This window comes from Mauremys mutica, chromosome 11 (genome assembly GCF_020497125.1).
Source record: "Mauremys mutica isolate MM-2020 ecotype Southern chromosome 11, ASM2049712v1, whole genome shotgun sequence".
Taxonomy (NCBI): Eukaryota; Metazoa; Chordata; order Testudines; family Geoemydidae; genus Mauremys; species Mauremys mutica.
The window spans coordinates 20,021,951-20,046,176 of NC_059082.1; the positions used below are offsets into that span (position 1 = coordinate 20,021,951).

Genomic DNA, 24,226 nt, shown 5'->3' on the forward strand with positions numbered 1-24,226 from the left:
TTTCATGTTATCCAATCCAAGAACAAGAGTGTAACAATCTACTCATAGCTCATAGTCATTTATTTTAGTTCAGTTTTGGTGGATTGTGGGTAGAAGCAACTTAAGTGGAATGTAGCCCAAGCTTTCTAAAAGGACAGGAGTTTTCCCTGTCACTTGAAAGCTTGAAGTTGGCTTCCAATTTACTCCTTTGTGATGGAGAGATTTGCTTAAACATAAGCGGTCAAATCCTACACAAAGCAAAACTTATTGGCTAAATGGATATGTCATCACTGTACCATGCAGAGCCTGGCTAAGGGATGGAGCTAAGGTGGCCTGCACCCCAACTCCCCCTAATACTAAGGCTGCTGGGGCCGTTTGATCCCACAATATGGTTAGGACTGCCTTCAGAGGTACCCTATCTTTCCCCAGCCTTGTGGCAACCAGGAAATAAACAGGGCACAGGACTTTCCTGGTCTTGTCCCTTTCTGCTGTCGGAAAGTCCCCTTCTTCCCAGAGCACAATCAAGAACGCCCCCTTCGTTGAGGGCTCTTGTGTAGGGATACAGAAGGCCTCCTGCATTGGAGGTATTTCTTTGGAGGGCTCTTATAGGGGCATTGCTGCCCTATTGTTCTGACATACTTGGTGCAAAGGGCAGGATAACTGTGAATCAGGCCCTGTGAGTCTGGAATGTGACTTCACAAAGTCAATGGGAGTTATGCTTGTGTAAGGATTGCAGAAGCAATGGTGGTAGTTTTTATAAAATGTTTGGTTTAGGGTTGTGTCTCACTTGTCTAGTGTACTTTGACTGATATACAGATAACAAAATATATGTATTTGGGACAACCTAGGAGAATTTTAAAGTTTCTTCATAAAATTCCTCACCTGCTTTAAACTCTTTTTATCAAAAAGATATATATATATATATATATATATAAGCATAATATGCAAACAATATTTAAGAAATAGAGATCTTTCTAACAGCCAGAGTACCCCAACAACTGATATTAGAACACACCCAAGACAACAAACTTGCATTCCAACCTGATGTTGGTTCCTGCTAACTCATCCTGTTTGGGATGGATCCTACAATATTGCATTTTTAGTAACAAACATACACTTCTGGTTGGAAATGGAGTTGGCAAGAGCTGTTTATAATGCACACTTGTGTGTATGCTCACATAGGATTTCCAGTGGGGATCATCTCCTCTTAGAAGAAGATGCAGTCCCAGCTGACTCAGGAGAATCGTATTTGACTTGTGTTGTAAGATTAAATCAGTGACTTTAACTTCTTGTGATTACATACTCAGATGTGTGTGTGCACACGCCTCTGTGGGGGCTCTTCCTACATCCCCCATAGGAGGCAGTGTTTGCAACTTACCTTCCCCTTGCAAAGTCTCTAGGGATCTTTAAAGTATCTGGGACTCCATACGAGTCCTGCTGACAAAGGCTGATGTGCTGGGACCTTGATTGTATCCTATTAACTAAATGGCATTATGTTAGCACTGGCTTCTTTCGAATTCTACAATGCGGAGTTCCGTTAGTGCACCCATTCTGTTAGAGTACTTGTTTGCCAACACTAAAGGTTGGTTTAATTTACCTCTCCCCCAATTCTAACCAATAATGAAGAGGACAGGTCACTGAAACAGAGCAATCTGGATTGCTTGTTACGATGGGCCAAGCAAACACTATGCATTTTAATACAGCTAAATGTAACTGTATAGATGTAGGAAGAATAAACATAGGCCATACTTACAGGATGGGGGATTCTATCCTGGGAAACAGTGACTCTGAAAAAAGATTTGGGAGTCATGGTGGATAATCTGCTGAACATGAACCACCAGTATGATGCTGTAGCCAAAAGAGTTAATGCAGTCCTTTGATGCATAACAGGGGACTCTCAGGTAGGAGTAGAGAGGTAATTTTACCTCTGTGTTTGGCACTGGTGCAACTGCTGCTCGAATATTGTGTCCAGTTCTGGTGTCCACAGTTCAAGAAGGATGTTGATCAATTGGAGAGGGTTCAGAGAAAAGCCACGAGAATGATTAAAGGATTAGAAAACATGCCTTATAGTGATCGACTCAAGGAGTTCACTCTATTTAGTTTAACAAAGAGAAGGTTAAGGGTTGACTTGATGACCATCTAATAAGTACCTTCATGGGGAACAATTATTTAATAGTAAGCTCTTCAGCCTAACAGAGGAAAAGTATAACACGATCCAATGACTGAAAGTTGAAGCTAGACAAGTTCAGACTGGAAATAAGGTATACGTTTTTAACAATAAGGGTAATTGAGAATTGGAACAGTTTACCAAGTGTCCTGGTGGAGTCTCCATCATTGGCAATTTTTAAATCAAAATTGGATATTTTTCTAAAAGGTATGCTCTAGGAACTATTTTGGGGAAGTTACACAGGAGGTTAGACTAGATTATCACAGTAGTCCGTTCTGGCCTTGAAATTCATGACGCTGTGAAAATGTATTTTTAACTTTGGACATTCTTAACTGTGCAGTCACTTCTCTTGAAGCCTTTATATGTACATAGCTTTTTGTAATTGAACTCAGGTATTCTATATTGTGGGTTTTTGCAGCTATTCAAACAATCCAAAGTGGCAGAGTTAGCCATGGAGAGCATGCAGCAGCAGCTGTTAGAGCTTCGGCGTTCTGACTCTCTTCAGCGAGCCAGAGAACAGCATGAGACCATAGTTGCAGCCCTGAAGCAGAAGTATGAAGAGCAAGTATTGTCATTAGAACAGAAACTTGATGCTACGAACTCTGCACTGCAGGAGCAGGTTAGGATGGAATTTAGAACACTGAATATTTGCCTAAGTCATAGAAAACTGCAGAGCTGTACTCTTTTTTTCCCATCCAGTCCCTTCTGAAACCAGACTGGAACCATTCTTCCAAATGGCCTGTAAATCTCAATCCTACCTTCCAGAAGATGGTAACAGAACAGAGAGAAGTAGACACAAAAGTCACAACATTTTAAAATAAACACAATATATGATATGTTTATAAACATTGCCTTGTGTGTCCACAAAGCCATTTGAGTGTGATTTAGTTACATACGTAACAAAAAAACCAAACACCCAATACTTCTACATGAAAAGATTGTAACTATTATTGCTACAAGTAACACCTAAGACTTCTCTAATTTCTTTCAGTTATAGCACATGGTAGGGTCACACCTTAATCAACTCTTTGCATTGTTACACTTTTAAGGAATTGACTCTTATAGTTGGTATATAATTTTTAAACTGAGGTGTGGTCTGAGCACGCCCCAGGAAATCAGGAACTGGCTGGTTTCCCTTGCTTAAACTCTTTTTCAGGTGGGAAACCAAATTAAATTGTAAAAATAATACTGAAAAACATACTTCATTTGGGGGGTTTGAGGATTAACTGGTAACTAATTGTGAACTGGAAGGCACTATATTAGTGTCACCATTCTTTCCTCCACTAAGCATTCTGCCGCTAAGGCTTTGTCTTCACTGAAAAATAAAAAACATCAAGATAGCTATTTCAATGTACAATTTTTAGCAGAAACATGGTGCTGTTGTTTTTACCTCAGTGTAGCTAGTTGAGGTCAACCCTATGACCCCTGCCTGGGGCTTACCTTGATGTAGCTAGGTGAGGTAAAAACTACTTGTCTTAACATTTACATCAAAGTAGGTTTCTTGATGTTAAGGCTCACACTTTTTTTGCAGTGAAGACAGTGTTTAGGTTATGTGATATGAGGCTGATGATAGAATCATAGAATATTAGGGTTGGAAGAGACCTCGGAGGTCATCTAGTCCAATCCCCTGCTCAAAGCAGGACCAACACGTGCTAAATCATCCCAGCCAGGGCTTTGTCAAGCCGGGCCTTAAAAACCTCTCAGGATGGAGATTCCATCACTTCCCTAGGTAACCCATTCCAGTGCTTCACCACCCTCCTAGTGAAATAGTGTTTCCTAATATCCAACCTAGACCTCCCCCACTGCAACTTGAGATTCTGGTAGACTTTGTAGCTTAAAAACATTTCGATCATACTTTCTCTACTGTGTTTATGAACTAAGGAAAACCACTATCAGTATTGTCTCAATATCTCTGATATATGCTTAATCTAGTTGTATTTTAAATTTTACTAGATGATTATTTAGACTACTGCCTGTGAGAGTGATGGATTTGTAACTTGAAAAATCTCTCATTAGAAGGATCTTTGCTGTAATCTAAGGGAACATGTGAAGCAACTCGAAAGAATGCTAGAAGAAAGCAAACTAGAAAAAACAGAGATAATCAATCGACTGACGAGGAGCCTAGAAGAAAGCCAAAAGCAGTGTGCAAACTTACTGCAAACAGGTTAGTCTTGTCTATGCACCTTATCTGCTCTGGCAGAAACAACTTCCAATAAGGATGCAATTGCATAACAAGTGCAGCGTGACTGATAAACATGTATTAGACTTTTTGGGAGGAAATAAGTTAACCATATATTTGAAATTTATTAAATGATTCTAGATTTGAAGTGAAATGTTAGGGCAAACTCCTAGTGCAAGATACATAGCATGAATGTGTAAAACTTGTCCCCTGTACTACTTCATAGTTGACTGTTGATAAATCTCTAATTTCAGCAATATGGCTGTGTCCAATTTCTTAAAAACTGTGCCTCAGGGCACGGATGGTTTAGGAGATGAAATAGTGTTGTCACTTGGCCCAGATAAACAATGACTCAAAGCCATGAGTATTTTATTGGTGGCTAGTGGTTTCAGACCTTGTCTACACACAAACTTTCAGTGGTTTAGCTAGATGTGTTTTCAAACAGACTTCATGTAACCTCTGCAAATTTGTGTGCAGGTTTTGGTTTGAGTGACTTATTTTGGGTTTGTTAATACTGTTTATTTAAAAATAAAAATGTGTGACTGAAGCAAGTCAAAATAAGCCTCTCTTAAACCAAAATAAGAGTGCTTGCCCACAGACTTGCACTGGTATAACTAAACTAATTACGCAAACACAACATAAACAAATCCCAAAACAATGCCAGTTTATGTGTAAACAACCATAGTTCATTTCTTACTGGACTAGTGTCAACGTATCCCTGTTGTAGTTTGCCAAAAAGAGTACCATTGAATGCTATCTCCATAGAATAGTTAAGGATTTGAAACTAAAGGAAAAACAAACCAACTTTTCAGTTCCAGGCAGTTTCTTAAGAGCCACATTGAGGAGCATTAGCCAGACATTGTAAGGAACCTTGTACTATTGCTTCCATACTTGTAAGTGATTTGTAGATAGCCTTGAAGTTCTCTATCTTTGGACCAGCATGTCTCATGAAGAATTTATTTAATTGTTTGGTTTTTTAAGTAAAATAATACACTATTAGAGACATGCCTCTCCTTTTCCTGTGGATCCCATTTTAAGAACCTGCTGAAAATGAGAATTCTGATGTACATATGTACAAGAGGCCTTCTTGATGAGGAGATGGTAGAAAAAGTCCAAATGGAGGGGAATTTTTTTTTTGTTAATTCTCTATAATACATTCATAATTACTTATTGCTTTAACAGGTAGTATTATGTGGGATGCAGTCGGCCAGCCAAAGAGTGATGAACTACTGTGGAATACCCTTAAAAGAAATTGGCAACTTCATAAAATTAGTCTTTATTTTTGAATTTTTTCAACCTCTTTTCCAAGGTAGCCTTGTTCCTGCTGTTTTTTGGCACAGTCACACAATTTCCTTTTTGCTCCTGGTTAGTTACAAGAAAAGCAAACATTTGACATGTCTTATTCCTCCTAATTTTTATTTTAAAACTACCAGTTAAAAAAACAAACAAAAAAAAACCTGAAGAAATAAGGGTTCTGAGCCTTGAACAAGCTGCTGTTTAAATTGGAGAACTGCAATAACCTTCTTTTCCAAGTAGCCAAAAAAAAACTTTTTTCCATCTTTATAACTTGTATTTTAATATAGCAGAGTTCACGAGCGTAGTAAATGGAGTAAAGGCTACAGCCATAGTCAATATATTTACTTTTAATGGTGAATTTTCAGTAATAATCTTCCTTACGGTAAGGGTTCTCTTTCTCTATAGGCTCAGTGCAGGAGACAAATCAGTTACGATTACAACTGCAGCAAGCCCAGTCTGCACAGCTGATAAGCAACGACATGAACAAGACTTTGCAGGTTAATTTATTTTATGAAAAGGGAGGGGGTATAAAGGGTAAGCATCTGCTAGGCTGAAGCACTTTATGGGCATGTCCTGGAAGTTGAATGTTTCAGTTGCTACTCCCATTACTGAAAGGAGAATGGCTCTCCGGAGTCACAGTGAATGTTCCATGCCAGACTTGCTCATTAAAACACAGGGATACATGTGTCTCAGCAGGGCAAACTTTACGTAATGTTTAATTAGTGTGCTGGTGGGAGAAGAATGGAAAGTATTTAAAATTCAAGTCCTGTTTCCAGAGGGAGGAGAAATATCTAATTTAATTGGATAAGTAGGGACCATTGGAAGTATAATCTGGTTCTGAAGGTTATTTTCATGAGCAAGTATTACCATCATGAGCGAAGGGGGAGAATGCCTCTACCAATTATATCTGGAAGTCCATGTTCTCATTTTAGTTCAGATATTTAACTTGTAAAATCCTGCCATCTTTGAAACTATGAATCTTCTCACTGCTCTAGCTGCTACTGCAGCTAAACTGCACTCCCCCTATACAGAGAGATCCCCATCATGATGATAACTGGGAGAAGAAAAAGAAGAGGTAAGGACATAAGAATCTGAAACCATTCCTTACCGGAATGCTAGCTGTGATACTAAGAACTCTGTAATATACTGGACATATAGTGAGAGTAAGAAATATTCCCCACTTGGTTTTTAATGTAACTTATAGTAGAGAGGTTATCACATAAGTGATTGAGTAATAACTGGTACTAGCAAAACAAACCATGTGTTTCTAGAATTTAAGCAATGCTTGGTGGTTCAAATGTGTATGGCCTGTAAATACAGAAATTAGTTTAGTAACTTGAGAAATTTGTTTTATTTTTAGTGACTTATCTGGGGAAATTCTTGTTGAGCCTAAAAGGCTTGATTTCCTGGTTTGCTTTGACTTAGTTGACCTGCTATCTATAAAACTACAATTTTGCCTTTTTTAGGAAGAGCTAACAGAACTAAAGGAAGAAATTGCTTTGTACGAATCTGCTGCCAAGCTTGGGGTGTTTCTGAATGACTCAAGTGGAGAACGTCATGCGGACATGACTGATTCTTATGTGGATTTAGGTATTAAAAAAGTCAACTGGAAAAAATCAAGATTTCACAGGTATTGGGTGAATATCATTCTAGCCAAAAAAAAAAAAAAAGTACTAAAACAGGTTATACAAATGATGCATCAGATCAGTCTACAGTAGAAGATGCAGTCTGTACAAAATTATTATATGTAATAATTTTTTAAAAATCTCACTAAATTAGCAGCAGAGTATTTATAACAAACACGTAATGGTCTCAAGTTGCACTGGGGGAGGTTTAGGTTGGATATTAGGAAAAACTTTTCACTTAGAGAGTGGTGAAGCACTGGAATGGGTTACCTAGGGAGGTGGTGGAATCTCCTTCTTTAGAGGTTTCTAAGGTCAGGCTTGACAAAGCCCTGGCTGGGATGATTAGCTGGGGGTTGGTCCTGCTTCTGAGCAGGGGATTGGACTAGATGACCTCCTGAGGTCCCTTCCAACCCTGATATTCTATGTGGAATTCTTCTTCACTTTGGTCCCCTCAGCATATTTCATAAATTACCACAGATTATTCTAACGTGGGAAACAGCGCCCACCTTCTGCTCAGTTTGAACCATACAGGTCTGTCACATCATACGCTAGGGTTACGTTCCGCAGTGAGCACGTAAAGCAAAAATCGCATATAGTCAAAATTACATTGAGTGTAATGGCGGGCAGAATCGCTCGCGCTACAGGTATAGTATTAAAATTGTTGGTTTTCTCTTTTTTTTTTGTTTTTTGCCAACCGCGTAAAGCTGAAATTGCGCATGTTAAATGCGCGTAAGATGCGACAGACTTTGTGCAGATCTTTCTTTCTGATATTTGTCTACAGAAGTAGTGTGCAGACTCTGTAGTATGAATATTAGGAGTACAGGAAAATATTTGGATGATAAATCTGTACACTGAGCAAAGTGTATTATTGCGGATAAAACCTGTTGAAACTCTTGGGCTTCAAGAACAGCCTACAGAAATACGTACAAATGCATTTGGACACTCAAAATGGGACTGCTTATTTACTTGTTTAAAACAATATTTTAACCAACTAATTACTAGTTATAGCTCCCAATAGCTCAATTTGTGCAAGGGTGAAGCAGTTTTAGGAAATGACTTCTTAATCCTGGAAACTCAGCTACTTGTTTTCTAATCAGTTGCTTAGACTAGTTGCTGAAAGATATTTATAATGATAATGCATTAAATGTATATTTGAAGTCCTTTCCAGGTAACATAATAACAAAGCAAACGTAGTTTCTAGCATTGCTTGAGGTACTTGCTCATGGTGAGTTGTCTTCTTACACTTCTTTTAACTGTTCTATTGTTGGTAGATTTAGTTAAGTAAAGTAGAGTTGCTGCTTGTTCTATTCTAAGCTTTTGGATGTCTACAAGTTTTAACAAAATTGGACTGGCTATATTTTCTCTAACAGTACTGTGCAGAACAGAGATTTGGATAAAGAACTTTCTAAAGATGAGCTCATCCTAGAGTTGAAAACTGAAATGGAACGTTTATTGGGCAGTAACAAAATGAAAAGAAATCAGATTTCTCAGTTACAAAATGATCTTAAAGACTGTCAGAGGACAACAGAAGAACTCAAGCAGCTGTTGAAAACAGATAAAACCGCAAATGAGAATGAGGTTTGTTCATTTAAATATACCACTGAGCATTTCGACTTAATAGAACAAGGCAAAAACTCACTGGATTTAAAGTAAACCAAGCAAAATCTATAAGTGATCTCTCGTTTTGCTCTTGAGAACAGCAGTTACAAGTAATTTCTTTGAACTATATTTACAACAACTAAATGAAGCTGTTTTTAACCTTAAGGAAGGGATTACTATTATGCAGAAATAGAATAAGTAGCATCAGAGAAATTCGAAATAACTGGCAGATGTCTTTAAACTACCACCAGAACTTGGATAGTTTGTGCTGCCTTTCAGTTGAGTTTCTGGTATGAGGACTTGCTTACAAATGGTTGCAAGCTTTATTGACTGATTACTTTAAACTTCTCTTGAGAGTTCTGTTTCCTTGGAGGAAAGCAAATCACAGCCTTTAGCTGAAAACTGCAAACTGTACAAGGAAAGAGCAATCATTTGGGTCAATGTAGCATTTCTCCCATATTACCTTTTTCCCCATATTGAATGTTAATCTGTAAAATGGCTTTTATAAATCAGACAAACTTGCTGTAATATGAAGAAAGCCATTTACTACCCAACATATTACATGTGCAAACTGTGGCCTGAATGGTGGGGAATGAACGTATACCCTGCAAAGGCCTGATGTCTCAATTAGATGGTAGTTGGTACAGGGCATTGACCGTATACTTCTTGAATGAACACAGAAGATCTTACAAAAAATCATAAAGATTGTCATATGGGCTGAATACTTAAAATCAAAGCCATTGCCTTTTACTGCCCATTTTTTTTCCTTGATATAAAAAAAAAATTAACACATTAACTTCTAAAGCAAGTATGTCTACATGTATGTCTGAAGAGTTGTTCCAACTTAGTTTTATGTTTTCTTGATAGCCCAAAATAAGTAGTGTAGAAAATCTGACTGAAACCTTGTGGTCCACTCCATCTGCTTCTGATAATTATCTTCAAAAAGAGCTTCTGAGACTTACAAAAGTGAATCAGGATTTACAACAAGAAGCTGAGGTGAGTTTATCATATTTGCCCTAAGGGAAAAAGGTTAAAGACCCAGCCAAATTGTCCAAAATGTAGATGAGAATGCATTCTTTAAAATTTTCTTTTCATGATTTTGACTTTCATTTGTATAGAACTATAGTTCGTGTATTCGAGAGCTTAAAGCAAGTCAGGAAAAACTGAAAATTGCAAACCAAGATCTGTGTAGTCAAATGAGACACATGATTCAGGACTTCGATCGGGATAAACAAGAAGCCGTTGACAGGTAACTTTTGTTAAACGCATCTCCAACTTTAACCGTATGGCCTGTGTAGGTCCTCTTGTACCACCTTTGTACAGAGATGGTGGCATTAGACCTCATGTTTATTACCAAAAAAATAAATTCAGCTGCACTTGTACATAAACAGTTGAATGAAGCTTTAACTTTTTTCTCCATCCTAGGTGTGAAAGAACCTATCAGCAACACCACGAAGATACAAAAGCCCAGCTTCGGGAACACCTCATGGAGAGGCATGCTGCAGAAAAAGAACAACTCATTCAGGCTTACGAAGAGACCATCTCACAGTTAAAGTAAGACTTCTATCAATTTTGACATCCTTAATTAGACTGAGGGTCTACCATGAAGTGGCCCTTTTCAGTCACACTTGAAACAATTTCCTTTATAAATTTTGAACAGTTTGTGATCGTGTTTGTGAATTTAAAGAATAACAATTTAAAATGACTTATGTAAGGGCTGACATGGATGAGTTGAACAAGGAGATGATTGCAGTGAAGGAATGTTACATAGCAGTCTGTGGAGAGAAAGACACACTGGAAACCACTTTGAGGAACAAACTTGAACAAGAGCAGCAGTCAAAGGAAGAGAAGGTACAAGAGAAAATATCAATTAACATTGGAGAATGCTTTGTATCTAAACTAAAAGTATGGGAAAGCTATTGAATTTCATTACTTTTCCTTTTGGCTGATGCATTCCATCGGGGGTGAAGGGGCTGAGTTCCACTTCTGGTTTTTGTTCATGGGACAGGGTATAAATCTATGTACACATTTGAGCTATAGCAGAATATCTGCTGTCAATGGGAAGTTGTGTCCGAGAGAAATGATAGAATATAGCCTTTATATGGTACCTAAACTTTGGTTATCCTTATTTGTTTACTCATACCTTATTATCACATTTAAAATTGTTCCATGGAAAAGTTGTTCCTGTTTAGGACCTCTGCTATTTCTGGCCTTTATTTCCTTTTCCTTCATATCCTCCTTTCTGTTTATCTCCCTCATCTTTCTTTGCATCTATGTTCTGTTCTGCATTTTTCTCCCTGCAACAGTTTCCAAGTCCAACCGTGCTGTGGGATTCGCTTATACCCCTTTCCCATTCCATCTGCTAAAAGGATCAGCAGTTAAATAGTTAATGCTGACACTGAATTGCCATTGTTAGACTTTAAAGTTGACGTTTCAGCAAGATTAAAAGGCTACAGGGGAGTTCACGCTTTTGGGTCATTGTTCTGAAGCTGGCTGCACACTTAGGGCAGACATCCTCATGTAGGCTTATACTCAAGGCTTGTCTGCACTACAGAGCCTTTACAGCAGGGGTCTCAAACTCAAATGACCATGAGGGCTAGTTCATTGGCCCGAGGGCCACATCACTGACACACACCCCCTTGCTGCCCCTGGCTCTGCCCCCACTCCACCCCTTCCATGAGGCCCTGCCTCTTCCCACCCCAACTCTGCCCCCTCCCTGCCCCCAGAGGGTGCATGAGGGGTGTGACAGGGGCTCAGGGCAGGGAATTGGGGTGCAGGCAAGGGGCTCACGGTGCAGCAGGGGACTCAGGGCGTGGGGTGCAGCAGGGGGCTCAGGGCACGGAGTTGGGGGGCGGGGTGCAGGAAGGCTTTGGGCTCCAGGGTGGCAGCAGCGTACACTGGGGCCAGGGCAGGCTGCCAGCCCTGGCCCTGTCCGCTCCGGGAAGTAGCTGGAACCATGTGCCTGTGGCCCCTGGGAGAGGTGGGGGACACAGGGCTCCTCACGCTGCTTGCTGCGCCTCCAGGTACCTCCCTAAAGCTCTCATTGGCCACGGTTCCCTGTTCCCGGCCAATGGGAGCTGCGGGGTGGGGGGAGGAGAGGGGGCGGTGCCTAGAAGCCAGGACAACACACAGACGGAGCCCTCTGCTTCTCCCCCCCGCCCGCCCCGCCGCCGCAGGGACATGATGCCAGCCGCTTCAGGGAGCGGCGTGGGGCTCGAAGGGGGCAATCCTGTGGCTGTAGTTTGCCCACCCCTGGAAATAGCCCCGCGGGCTGCGTGTTTGAGACCCCTGCTTTATGGTATAGCTATGCCAGCATAGCTTCATAGTGGAGAAGCACTGTAAACCAACAGAAGGAGTTCTGCTGGCATATCTACACCACCTCCTTGAATAACATTAGCTGTGCTGACAGAAGCACTCGTATGTCAGCATGGGGTGAACTGATTTAAATCAAGGTGATTTAAATCAGCAAGTGGAAAGCTTCAATTTAAATCATTGACTTTCATCAACTTTTCCATTTGTACTTCAGTTATTAGCTAAAGAAAGCTGCATTTTCATTGGTTGCTATAACCCTTAAAACATGTTGATTTACAGCTAAATAGAGTCCTTACCAAATCGAGTGTACATATTTTTGCTACATAGGAGGGTACACTATAACTATATACATTTATTTAAGCAATTATATAGCTTAATATAGCTAATGGAAATTCACTTCTCTTGACCTGAGGTTTTTCAGCAATATGAATTTAGTTCCTTTGTGTTTGAGGTGCACATGAAGAGGAAAGTAATTTGTGTTGGGCTTCTTTTTGTTTTGTTTAAACTGTTTTACTGTGCATTATGGTAGTGGTTTGTCTTGTAGATGTGCAGCTATATCTGAAATTTAACGAATGTAGCTATCAGAAAATGCTGTGTTCACTAGCTGATAGCACACATGAAAAGGTGCATGATCAGTGTAGCTTTCTCTCTTCCTCCTCCTAGCTGTCCTATGAAAAACGTAGTGGATGGTTAGAATTGTGACATCAAATGTAGCTCCTCCCACTACCTGCTCATTTGCATACATTAATCCTATTTAGCATTGTTATGACCTGAAAGAATCAATTTGTACAGAGTCCCCTATGTCAAACTTGTTCAGCATACAGGCTAGATTTATTTTTCTAACTGCGTACACGGCAAGCTCCATCTGGAATCTGAAAAGTGTTTTCTCTTTCTCATCTATAATGACAGTGAATTAAAGCTACTCAGTTTTTTTTATTCATGAGGTAGAATACAATCTGATTTGTTTTTCTATAGGTGTATTAACTCTGAAGGGGCTATTGGTGTGTAAACTGTCTTCTTTAGCAAAGCAGCATAAATGGATGGATGCAACTCAAAACACACTGGGAGCAGATATGTTGACTCAAAAGTCACTTTTACAATAGTCACTTATGATGATAATCACACTTTATCTTAAAATATTAATCAAGAAGAAAATCCATCATCAAGAGGTCAATGATAAAGTGCACAGACTTTATAGTTTTAATTAGGTCTCTTTCCACATTCCAATCTCTTATTTCTGGTGCATGTTATTGTTGGCTAAAGTTTGTTCAGTTGTATGCTTGAATTTTGCCTAGTTCAAGAAACAGTTCTTGGAAGAAAAAGAAGACTCTCTTAACCATCTGAAGACTGAACTACAAGAAAAGCACAGGAATTCTATTATAACAGCAAAAAGCCAATGGCTGAAAGAAAAAGAAGTCAGTATTAAGCAGAAAGTGGAAAATGAAGTGGCATTAGCCAAAGTCCAGTGGGAGAAGGAACAGAAAGAGGTGTGGGGCTTGTACTAATAGACACAAAGAAGTCCATAAATTTCTATTAATGGACACTTAGGGGCAGATCCTCAGCTGTCATAGCTCAATTTAAAGTCAGTGGAACCACAGCAACTTAAACCAGTTGAGGATCTGTCCCTTTTAGCCTAATCCTGAGAAGTACTGAATTGGTGAAATCAATGGGAGTTGTGGATGCTCAGTATATCTTGATCAGGCTTTAATTTAAAATTAACATATAAAATTCACAATAACTGCACCCATAAGCACATCTAAATATTTCACTTGAATTCTGGAATGGGTGAGTCAGCATTTCTACTTGCCATTTGCTTTAGTAGCTATGCAAACTTATTTGCACATCTTCTATCGCCTTCTCTAAAACTATGGCACGGGAACACAAAAGTACTCTGCCTTTGTTACTAACCACATGCTCCTAGGTATTGATTTGTTACATTTAACTTGAGCACTCTAATGGGACCTGGTAAAAAGTATCTAAAGAAGCTTACATTCCACTAACCCTTCAGAAATGGAGGTCGTCTTGTCTCTACAGAAACAACTTTCTTATGTCCTCTGAGCATGGGTGTCACTCTCTTTTCGCAGGGAAGGGTGTATACGTCAACTGAGACTACATATTTGACCAGTAATAATTCTAGTTTTTAGGTATTTCAGCAATATTTTTTCTTCTAAAACAATACTCTCTTATATAGATCAAAGAACAAGCTATCCAGGAAATAGAAAGAGTGTGGCAAAGCAGACTGGATCGAACTCTAGAGGAAACTAAGAAAGCTTTAGTTGAACTCCAAGACTGCGGCAGCCAAACTGACCAAGTAGCCATAACAGATGAAACATCAAGTAAGGAGATTGCAAGGATGGTTGAGGAGCAAAAATCGCAACTGGAGGAGGCACTGAAAGAAAAGGAGAAGGCTGTTAGAGAGGCCTTGAAAGAACTTGAAACAGAACTGGAGAGGAAACATCATGAAAATATTGCCAGTCAGGTAGTAGATACGTTTCACCCTGTTAATTGTTTCACAGCGTTCAAATGTATGCAAAGTGGGTGCTACCAAATCAGAATGGTGATGTTTTATGCTTGCTTGTTACTTGCTCTCAGTAAAATGACAACATAAGGTGCAAAGCAGTAGAGAAGCTGACCCTAAATATATGTTTTAAGCAGAGGAAATTATTACAAAGCAGGTTTAATCGTACCGTACCTGAGTACTTTGACTTCCTCTATTTGATAGCCTCAAAAATTCTAAAAATATTAGTCTTCTGTTTTTTTTTCTGCCTGATGTTGTTATAGAAATTAACAGATTTGTATTGGGACTTTGAAAATGTTATGAAAGATCTAATAGCATAGCTAGAGAACCACTGGCCTAACTTTAACATGTTTTATAAACTCTAACATAACTCAATACAATGAGTCAGTACATATGTTCCTGAACTTTTGAGCAAAACCACTTGATGTAGGGTTTTTTTGGTTAATTAGTTTAAAATACAATGAATGCTTCTTAATTCCTCTTTTTTTGGTAAAGGTACCTCAAGCTCTAATGCAGTGGAATTTACTGTTTAAAAACAAAAAGATCCAGTAACCCTGGTACTCTACTCTCTGTAAACATTGTCAATTCAAACGGAAATTCAGTTGGTCTTGTGTTTAATGTACAACTTCACAGTGTTAAAAAATGAAACCATGTTTTAATTCTAATAGTTAAAATGACCTCTTCTTTCTCTATTCCTCTTTTGAAGGTAGAAACAGCTTTGACCAAAGCTCATGCCAGGTGGCTGAAAGAATTAACAGAACTTGAAGAGTACAAAGCAAATCTAAAGGCAGAGCGAGAGAAATGGGAGAGAGAATATGAAATCAGTGCAGCAAAACAGGTAGCAGAGAATATTTGTTAGGATGCTTTGGTAGTTCACTAGCTTATTTTATTTATTATAAAATTTTGAAAAAAAGCTTAATTCAATTTTCCAGCAAAAAAAATTGAGCCCTGATTCAACAAAGCCTATGCTTAAGTGCTGTGCTAAACTGAGGTCTTAGGGAAGTAAATTACTCTGTTTAAAATTGTGGGTAGATTTCTCTGTTAGTGGAAATAAGCAGAATTAGAATGATGAAACCAATTTATGGAAGCCGGAGCCAAATCATTTGTTACTGAAATCCATAATAGGATATCTAGACTGACTTACAAAACTCTTCTGACTGCAGTGGAGAAACACCTGTAATTGTTCTTTCTGAAACAACTCCATTAATGTTTCATCTTAATTGGAGAGTTTTCTTGTTTTCCTTAGACTTCTGCAAGATGTTTAATATATAGTAAAGCTGGATATCACATTGATTAAGTAGGAGGGATACTGTATATATACTTACTGAGCAATACAGTACAATGTGTGCATCAACGCTTTCAAACAGTGTTCATCTGTTTGTTAAAGTTTATATGGTTATAGCCAAACATACCTAACATGAAAATCCTTAAGGGTTTGCTGACAGACTTTTTTAAAATATATTTTGCATTCTTTAGCTATCGCTAGTTCTTTCAGCAGCTGAAGAGAAATGGAAGAAACAACTTGAGAACACAGAGAAATCTGGAGCCAGAACCAGAGAGCTTGAAGAGAAGATCATTTCCCTTAGAAAGGAACTAGAGCTAAAGAAAGAAGAAATCCCTGCAACTGTTAAAGCAGAGCTAGCTCAGGCTCGTGCTCAGTGGAACAAAGAAAAGCAGGAAGAAATCCTCCGGCTACAGGAACAAAATGAGCGAGACTACCGTTCATTCTTAGATGACCATAGAAATAAAATAAATGAGGTGCTTGTAACAGCTAAGGAAGATCTTGTGAAGCAGAAAAATGAATTGCTGATTCAGAAAGAGGCAGAACTTAAGATGTGTCTGGACCAAAAGCAACGAGAATGGGCAGCTCAGGAAACAAAAAGACTCCAAGAGGAAATTCACCAATATGAGGAGAAGATTCTAATTGAACTTGAGTTCCTCTTAGGAGAAATCCATGAAGAACTAGTCAAGAACAGAAATAATGAGCATACTTGGCAGGATACATGTTCCAATAGTGCCCTTCAGTTGAACCACCAATACAAGGAAAAGCTAAAGGCTTCCCTACAGAAGGCGTTTAACGGCACAGTGCACACAATTCTAGAAAATGCCAGGCAAGAATGGAGAGAGGTAACAGTTCTATAAATTAAAAATATAACGTTGCCAACCATGAGAACGGACTTCTCTGACAACTGTCATAGAACTTTGCCCATCCCCCAAGAAATTATATATGATATTTTGTTTCAAAAAAGTAAAACAATTGAGTTTCTTACTAATCTATTACTAAATCTTTAGAAAAGAGATGGAAGATTCCCTCTTAAATAAACAAGTGAAAAAAGAGGACTACAGGTATAGCTTTGGTGACATTTTAAATATTTAAGCCAGACACATTCAATTAGAAATAAGCACACATTTTTAACAGAGAGTGTGATAAGCTATTGGAACACACTCCCTTGCTATCAAGACTGGACGCCCGTCTAGAAGATATACTTTAGTCAAACAGAAGTTATTTAGCTCAATATAAGGGTAATTGGGTGAAATTCAATAGCCTGTGTTATCCAGGAGGTCAGACTGGTCTTCTGACCTTAACTCAAGAAATGCATTAATAGATTTTAAGTTGGTTTAGAATGTTTATCTGGAGGAGTTTCAAAAATTGTCTTCCAAAGTCAAAGAAATTGATCCTGTGTTCTACAGGATCAAATATCCCCTTTAACAACAGTTTGCATATTTTACAAGCTGTTAAACTCTTATGCATTATATCTTATAAACTGCTGATATAGACATGGTGTAATCTTTTGAATAGAAGTTTAAAAGAATGAACCCAGAATGCTGCCACCTACCTTAGCTGTATACAAAAGGTATATTGGAAGCACATGCTATTGATTTCACCCAAAACACTTCAAACCGCAAAGCAAAATACTTATTCTTGCTCTCCAGTTCTAACATATAGTACAGAGGTGGGCAAACTACAGCTCGCGGGCCACATCCTGTGACCATTCCTGGCCCAGGAGGTTAGCCCTGGCCCCTCCCCTGCAGCCTCAGCTCACTCGCTCCGTTGCTGGTGCAATGCTGTGGGCGGCAGGGCTGTGTGCTCCTGGGGCAGCGCAGCTGCAGAGCCCGGCCTGACCTGGTCTCCGTGCTGCGTGGTGGCGGCGGCACGGTCCAGCTCGAGCTGGGCGGCGCAGCTGTAGCGCTGGCAGCCACCAGTGCTCCAGGCAGTGCGGTAAGGTGGTACGGAGCGGGGGGGGGGGGGTTGGATAGAGGGCAGGAAAGTTCGGGGTGGTGGTCAGGGCATTCGGGGGAGGAACAGGGGGTTAAATGGGGGCAGGGGTCCCGGGGGGCAGTCAGGAAGGAGGGGGGGTTGGATGGGATGGCAGGGGGCATTCAGGGGCAGGGGTTCCAGGGCCAGTAAAGAGACAGGGAGAAGGGGCAGTTGGATGGGGCCGTCAGGAATAAGAGGAGGTGTTGGATGGGGCAGTGGGGGTCCGAGGGTGGTCAGGGGACAGGGAGTGGGAGTGTGTGGATGGAGCAGGGGTCCTGGGGGTGTGTGTGTGATAGGAGCTGGGGACCGGAACTCGACCCCCTCCTCTAACTGGCCCTCCATACAATTTACTAAACCCAATGTGGCCCTCAAGCCAAAAAGTTTGCCCACTTCTGATATAGTATGAGTAAGGCTACGTTTTAGTCACAGGTGTTTTTAGTAAAAGTCATGGATTGGTCACAGGCAGTAAACAAAAATTCACGGCCCATGACCTGTCCATGACTTGTACTATATACCCCTGACTAAATCTTGGGTGCTCTGGGGCAGGGAGCGGCCGGGGACTGTTAGGGGTGCTGGGCGGGCCCTCAGAAGTCACGGAGATCCTGGAAAGTCACGGAATCTGACTTCTGAGATCTCCATGACAGACTCGCAGCCTGAAGTATGAGGATTGCAACATAATACAAATAAAATAAACAGTAAATAACTGCAGCTGGATTGGGCTCTCAACTAGAAGATTGAATGGCCAGATAACACTGCATTCACACAGACAACAGCTTCTGGTCCTGATTCTGGTCTCTCATCATTGTAAACCTGGAGTAATTCCACTGAAGTCAGTGGAATTATACTGGTGTAAAACTACTATGAGCAGTGTTGGATACAATGCCTAATTCTTCCACAAAACCAGGTTGCCATTTTGAGGTTACCGAATTCCATCCATTTGACAATGGATGTATTCTGCACTGTTAATTTGAACATCTCACCGTTGTTAAGGGTCCTGGTGTCATGTTTGTGCTGATTGCACTGTTTCATCAATAAATTTATCCTGGAATGCAGTCTTACATACCCAATATGACTATTGCCAAATGGACAAACCAGGCTGATTAGTCAGAAGCCAGTAATTCTTCTACTTTTCTGATCTGTATTGGGTGTGCCGTGGGGACGAGTCCTCTAAGCTTGTTTGTAGTAATGACACCTGTGTAACACTTCTACTTCTGTTAGCTTTGTTGAGACCTTCAGACAGTATATAGATCTCCCATTTCTGCTTCTCTGATATTTAAAAATTAGAGAAGGCAATTTTAAATCAGTCATACAAGGAACCTATTACAGGCTTGACAATTTTTTGAAAATGTATTGTCACAGATTTAAAATAGCTTTGTTCGACTTTACCAGGATAGTAAAAATTCTTGTCTTGCCTGTCTCCACCCTGAATATCCTCTTACCCTGTCCTCTAAAAAGACAGGGGCAGAATTTACAAGGCTCAAACAAGGCCAGAAGTAGAACTCTCAATACTCTATCAGTCTTTCTTTTTATTTGTTTTTCTGTTCTTTATTTGGAAAATGCCTCTCCTGCGTTGCCCATCATAGCTGTCACTTTTGATTATGGGGAGCAGACTAATGGAACTTCCATAACCACCCAATATTATGTAGAATCTGTCATTCATCAGTTGGGGAATCATCTAAGAACATGGCAAAAACACATAGCATCTTGCCATTTATGTTATCCCTTCAAGAAAGGGAATGTGAGTAAGGAACTACTTGTCATAAGGCTGCTACCAGTATGTGGTGGGGCAACTGATTTCTGCTTAAAGCTCACCCCAATCTCAATCAAATGAATAATTGTAAATTTAATTTTTTTCTGTTGTAGCCATAAAATATTCTCACTAATAATGTATAGAACCAGGAGCTTTTACTTATGCCTGGTACATCTGGTCTAAACAATGAGTCCCATTTCAAACAGGACTATGTTAACATGCACTAGGTATCTTTTAGTTCAGGCTAGCTGGGTCTGCAGGGGGCAGTTACAGTGCAACAGTTTAGTGGATGCTGCAGTTGACATCCCTGTAGTCCGCACTGCAGGGCCATGTAGACAAGCCTTGAGAGGCAAAAGCCTTGGTGAAAGCCCTTGGCAAATGATCAACATTATTAATATTCACTTAAACTTCTAAACTACTGATTATTTGAACCACTTAACTATCCAATGAGTTCCTTGGGATTCCTTAAAAGCAATTTCTTCTATTACATTTGCCACAACTACAAATAAAAAAGTGAAATTCTTTTTCTGCCCTTCCACTATCCCTAGTCAAGCAGGAACTTTATAAATAGGATCTAATTCCTTTCCACTGGACACATCCTTGAATAGTTTCAGCTTGTTTTAGGCTATGCTCATTTCTGCCTTATTCAGAAACTAATTGAAGCTTACCAAAAATACCATCAGGACGACAAAGTACTAATAAAGCTGCAGCTATGAATAAGAGAACACTGGTAAACTGGCGGTAGGGTAACCTTTCTCCTTCCACCTTGAATGCGCAGTTTTAGAACTACAATAAAGGTTTTCCCATCTTGATAGGTCTCTAGAATAAAATTGTTCAAAAGCTAATGGAGGCATTGTGGGATGATCAATTTGTGTTTGCTTCCCAGACTGTTTCTGGGTGTGGCTATTTCTAAGTATCCATGAACATTGTTTTGTACTACTTACTGAGTATTCCTGATATCTGGTTTCAATTACAGAAACATGAAGAACTAGTCTTCAGTTTAAAAGAAACAGAGCACTCTTGCATGCAAAACGGTGAAGGAGAAACTGGGGACAAGGCAAGACCACCTATGTATGATGTTGGACTCCAAGTAGAAATACAAAGAATACTAAGAAGGCAGCCACCTTTGCAAGACACTGAAATGGATAATGGTACTCTTGATTTTGCTTTTCAGTTAAATCTTGTACATTTCATTGTGCAGCATATAATATGTGTTTTTTAGCTAATATCAGTCTTCTGTAATAACACTTGTCACTGTAGCTAGACTCACAAAGGAACATAGGCATCACAATGCTGAGTGTCACCATGCCTAACTTTTAGGCTGCTAGAAAATTACTGGGATCTACAAAACCTGAGTGAGGTGGCTAGGCTCATTATACAATGAATGGGGAGAGGTAGGCACCTCAGCATGGGATTCACAAAAGCCAGCATGGCAGATAGCTCCTTGCCTAAACTAGCCAAAGGGAGATGCCAAGCTGACGGGATGTGTGCTATGCCCAGCACCTCTCTTGGGATAGCTGGCTAAGTCCAGGCTGCAGGGAGGTGCCTCCCTCTGCTTGGGAGTCTCTGCTGCAAACAAACCCTTGGTGTTAGGCTCCTATGACATTTTAGCAAGAAACTGGGGGCAGGGGATGGGAAGAGTAGGAGTAGCTCACTGATAAGGTTTAGCCCAGTGCTTAGGATACTCACCTGGGATTTGGGAGGCCCTGGTTCAAGTCTTCCCTCCACCTGAGGGGAAGACGGGATTTGAACCTCTCGGGTGGGTGCCCTAACTGCTGAGTTATGGGATGTTCTGATTGGGGCTTGTTACCTATTGTAGCCTTTATGTTGAAATGTTTCCAATTAATATAATATAATATAAGGATACAATAAAACCCAACTTAGTTTTCAGGTTTGAGTCTCTAGGTCGGTTATAGAAAATTAATTTAGTAGAGGACCTCTAGGTGATACTTTGGTCAAATCAAATTTTATTTAAAAGAAAAATGGTTAGTTTGGTGCTGATGGTACTCTTTTAATGTTAATTGGAGCTCTCCTCAATTTTAACAAAACTACTCCTTTTATAATCTGTTATACTACTAGTTAACATTTAGCCTAACCATTACTATAGTCTTGTTTCCACACCTCCTGATTGAGTCTTTACATTACACATTATTTAAATTAACATCTATGGCAATTCCTTCCCATACTATCAATATAGATAGCATTTTAATAAAACATTCACAATTTTTTTAAAACATTTTATTAAAAACCTTGCTAAAACCAGTTAACCAAAACATAACCACATCATAATCTTGGGTCACGTCTTTGCTAATAGTAATTTTCCCATCTTATTGTCTACAACTTATCTCTAACTTTCCCACACTAGCAACCTCAATTTCCCAGTCTCCTCTATGCTTAGGCTAAAACCTAATTTCTATTTAACATAGACTACAGACTCCCTCAGTCTCTTCTGTTGAAGTGGTCCCAGTTTGGATAAATAATGAGTTATTGGGCCAGAGAGAGACAGCAAGCACGAGAGAGTGACTCTGTGGCCTGGTGGTGCAGCTTTCACCCAGGATCCAGTCCCTCTGTTCCACTGACTTTTTAAAAATTATTTATCTACAATGGAACAGCTTTAATAGGAGAGACTGAGAGAGCCCCACATCAGAATATCTCATAACCTAATGGTTAGGGCACTCACCGGAGAGGTGGCAGATCCCTGTTCAAAAACCTTTTCCTTCTCCCAAGTGGAGGTGGGACTTGAACCAGGGCACCATCCAATCCCAGGTGAGACCTTTCAGCCCAGTGGCTAGGGTAACAAGGGACGTTCTCCTCCTCCCCAGCTGTTTTGTTTAAACTCACCAATGGGGGCCTAATCCAGTAGGCAAAGTCTGAACATTCCTACTGTCTCAGGCCCCACAGGCGAGTTAGGCGAATGAAAGCCTACCTTCCCCTAGTTCGTGGCTCACACTGGGGCTTAGGCATCTGGATGCCTGGTGTGGAGCTGCAGTGCGTATGCTCAGACACAGAAATATAGGCACTTAGAGAAGTTTTACTGCAAAAATTTAAAGGCTGAATGAGTTTAGGTGCCTACGGGGTTTGGTGGAAGCCATGTGTGAGGTTTGTGAATCCCAGGGGAGCCTGATTCTGGTATTTACGTGACTACTGCCACATTAGTCACCGAAGTCCTTTTGTGAATCTAGCCCTTGATGACTTATGAAATCAAAGGACAAACACTCTACAATAATTAGTGAATATATGGATGATGTAGCACACTTAATATGTTTGTTTCCACTTTATGCAGTATTGAGACATTTTTAATTTAAACTTTTAATTTAAACTTCTATTTCATTAGAACAGAAACGGGAGGGATAGCTCAGTGGTTTGAGCATTGGCCTGCTAAACCCCGGGTTGTGAGTTCAATCCTTGAGGGGGCCATTTAGGGAACTGGGGTAAAAATCTGTCTGGGGATTGGTCCTGCTTTGAGCAGGGGGTTGGACTAGATGATCTCCTGAGGTCCCTTCCAACCCTAATCTTCTATGATTCTATGAAATTCTGCAGTGAGTGTATGGCAATTGGTCGCTAGATTACTGATCCAGTGACATAATTTATTTTTGTTTGTTTTTAATAAAATGTTGTATGCTTTCTGGTTTTAAAAAGTCAGTCTTCAGGATATGAGCAAATAGGTGCCATCTTTGGCTCTGAATCCAAATAATAAGTCAAAGGGGGCAGAGGTGGACAAAAGAACTGCCATGTTTTGCATCCAAGTCCCTGTAGGGTAGGTTGTATAGGGCTGTGTTTGTACATGGTACTTCCTAGACCAAAACCTCTGATCTCAGGTATGGATCATGCAAAAACAAATGGTTTGGAGGTCAAACTATAGCATTCCCCCATGGCGCATATGAGTCAAGGAATTCCACGTTCGTGTTAAATATATTTTGTCATGCTGGGTGAATCCTGATTTGTGACAAAGTTCGGATTTTTTTTTTTTTTTAAATCATGGAATTAGTGCTCTAGAATAATCTGACTTTATAGTATTTTAAGTTAACCAGAAATGTTGTAGCTTGCTCCCATAGGTCTTGTATACAGTGTCGCAAGGTCAGGGCCTGTGCAGCTGGAGAGAAACATCACAGGAGGCCCCCAGGTTATGCACAAAGCCCTCTCTGGGGTTTCATGTTTGCTTTTAGAGTTCTTATGCTACCAAAAGAACATAAAGCAACAAAACTCATGAGAGTCTCTGGCCCTATGCCCGTAGTGCGGCTTAAATTCCTTCACCACCAAAATAACAAACCATCTATTAAACACAACATAGTATATATAACCAGTGCAGCTCTTCTGCTTCTGGAGCTCCCTCTCCTGGCTGAGAGAGCAGCCCTTTTCCCTCTCCGGGAAGTAGCCCAGTGTGTCTTTAAGTTTCTAAACCTAACTGGACTCAGCTGCATCTGATCCTTTCCAGCTGGGAGTGCCTCCATGAGATGCTCCAAGAGTCCTGCTAGAATTTATTTAAAAAAAAAAAATAGTCCCCAAATCCACCCCACTGTCTGCATCAGTGGTACCTCCCTC

At 40.1% G+C, this 24,226-nt stretch overlaps 1 protein-coding gene across 4 annotated transcripts in view; it reads left to right on the forward strand.

The window, feature by feature from the left end:
- CEP152 (centrosomal protein 152) overlaps positions 1-24,226 on the forward strand; it is a 48,429-nt gene that overhangs the window by 17,584 nt on the left and 6,619 nt on the right. For 2 of the 4 annotated variants that reach the window (XM_044979896.1, XM_044979895.1), the window contains 14 exons: positions 2,565-2,765; positions 4,163-4,310; positions 6,027-6,118; positions 7,088-7,251; positions 8,617-8,824; positions 9,713-9,841; positions 9,964-10,094; positions 10,271-10,399; positions 10,561-10,696; positions 13,453-13,644; positions 14,349-14,636; positions 15,382-15,513; positions 16,152-16,802; positions 20,661-20,835. In XM_044979896.1, coding sequence (XP_044835831.1) covers positions 2,565-2,765; positions 4,163-4,310; positions 6,027-6,118; positions 7,088-7,251; positions 8,617-8,824; positions 9,713-9,841; positions 9,964-10,094; positions 10,271-10,399; positions 10,561-10,696; positions 13,453-13,644; positions 14,349-14,636; positions 15,382-15,513; positions 16,152-16,802; positions 20,661-20,835 — 2,776 coding nt within the window. The remainder of the gene's footprint in view (positions 1-2,564; positions 2,766-4,162; positions 4,311-6,026; positions 6,119-7,087; positions 7,252-8,616; positions 8,825-9,712; positions 9,842-9,963; positions 10,095-10,270; positions 10,400-10,560; positions 10,697-13,452; positions 13,645-14,348; positions 14,637-15,381; positions 15,514-16,151; positions 16,803-20,660; positions 20,836-24,226) is intronic. The other 2 variants (XM_044979898.1, XM_044979897.1) reach the window with 1 other exon arrangement.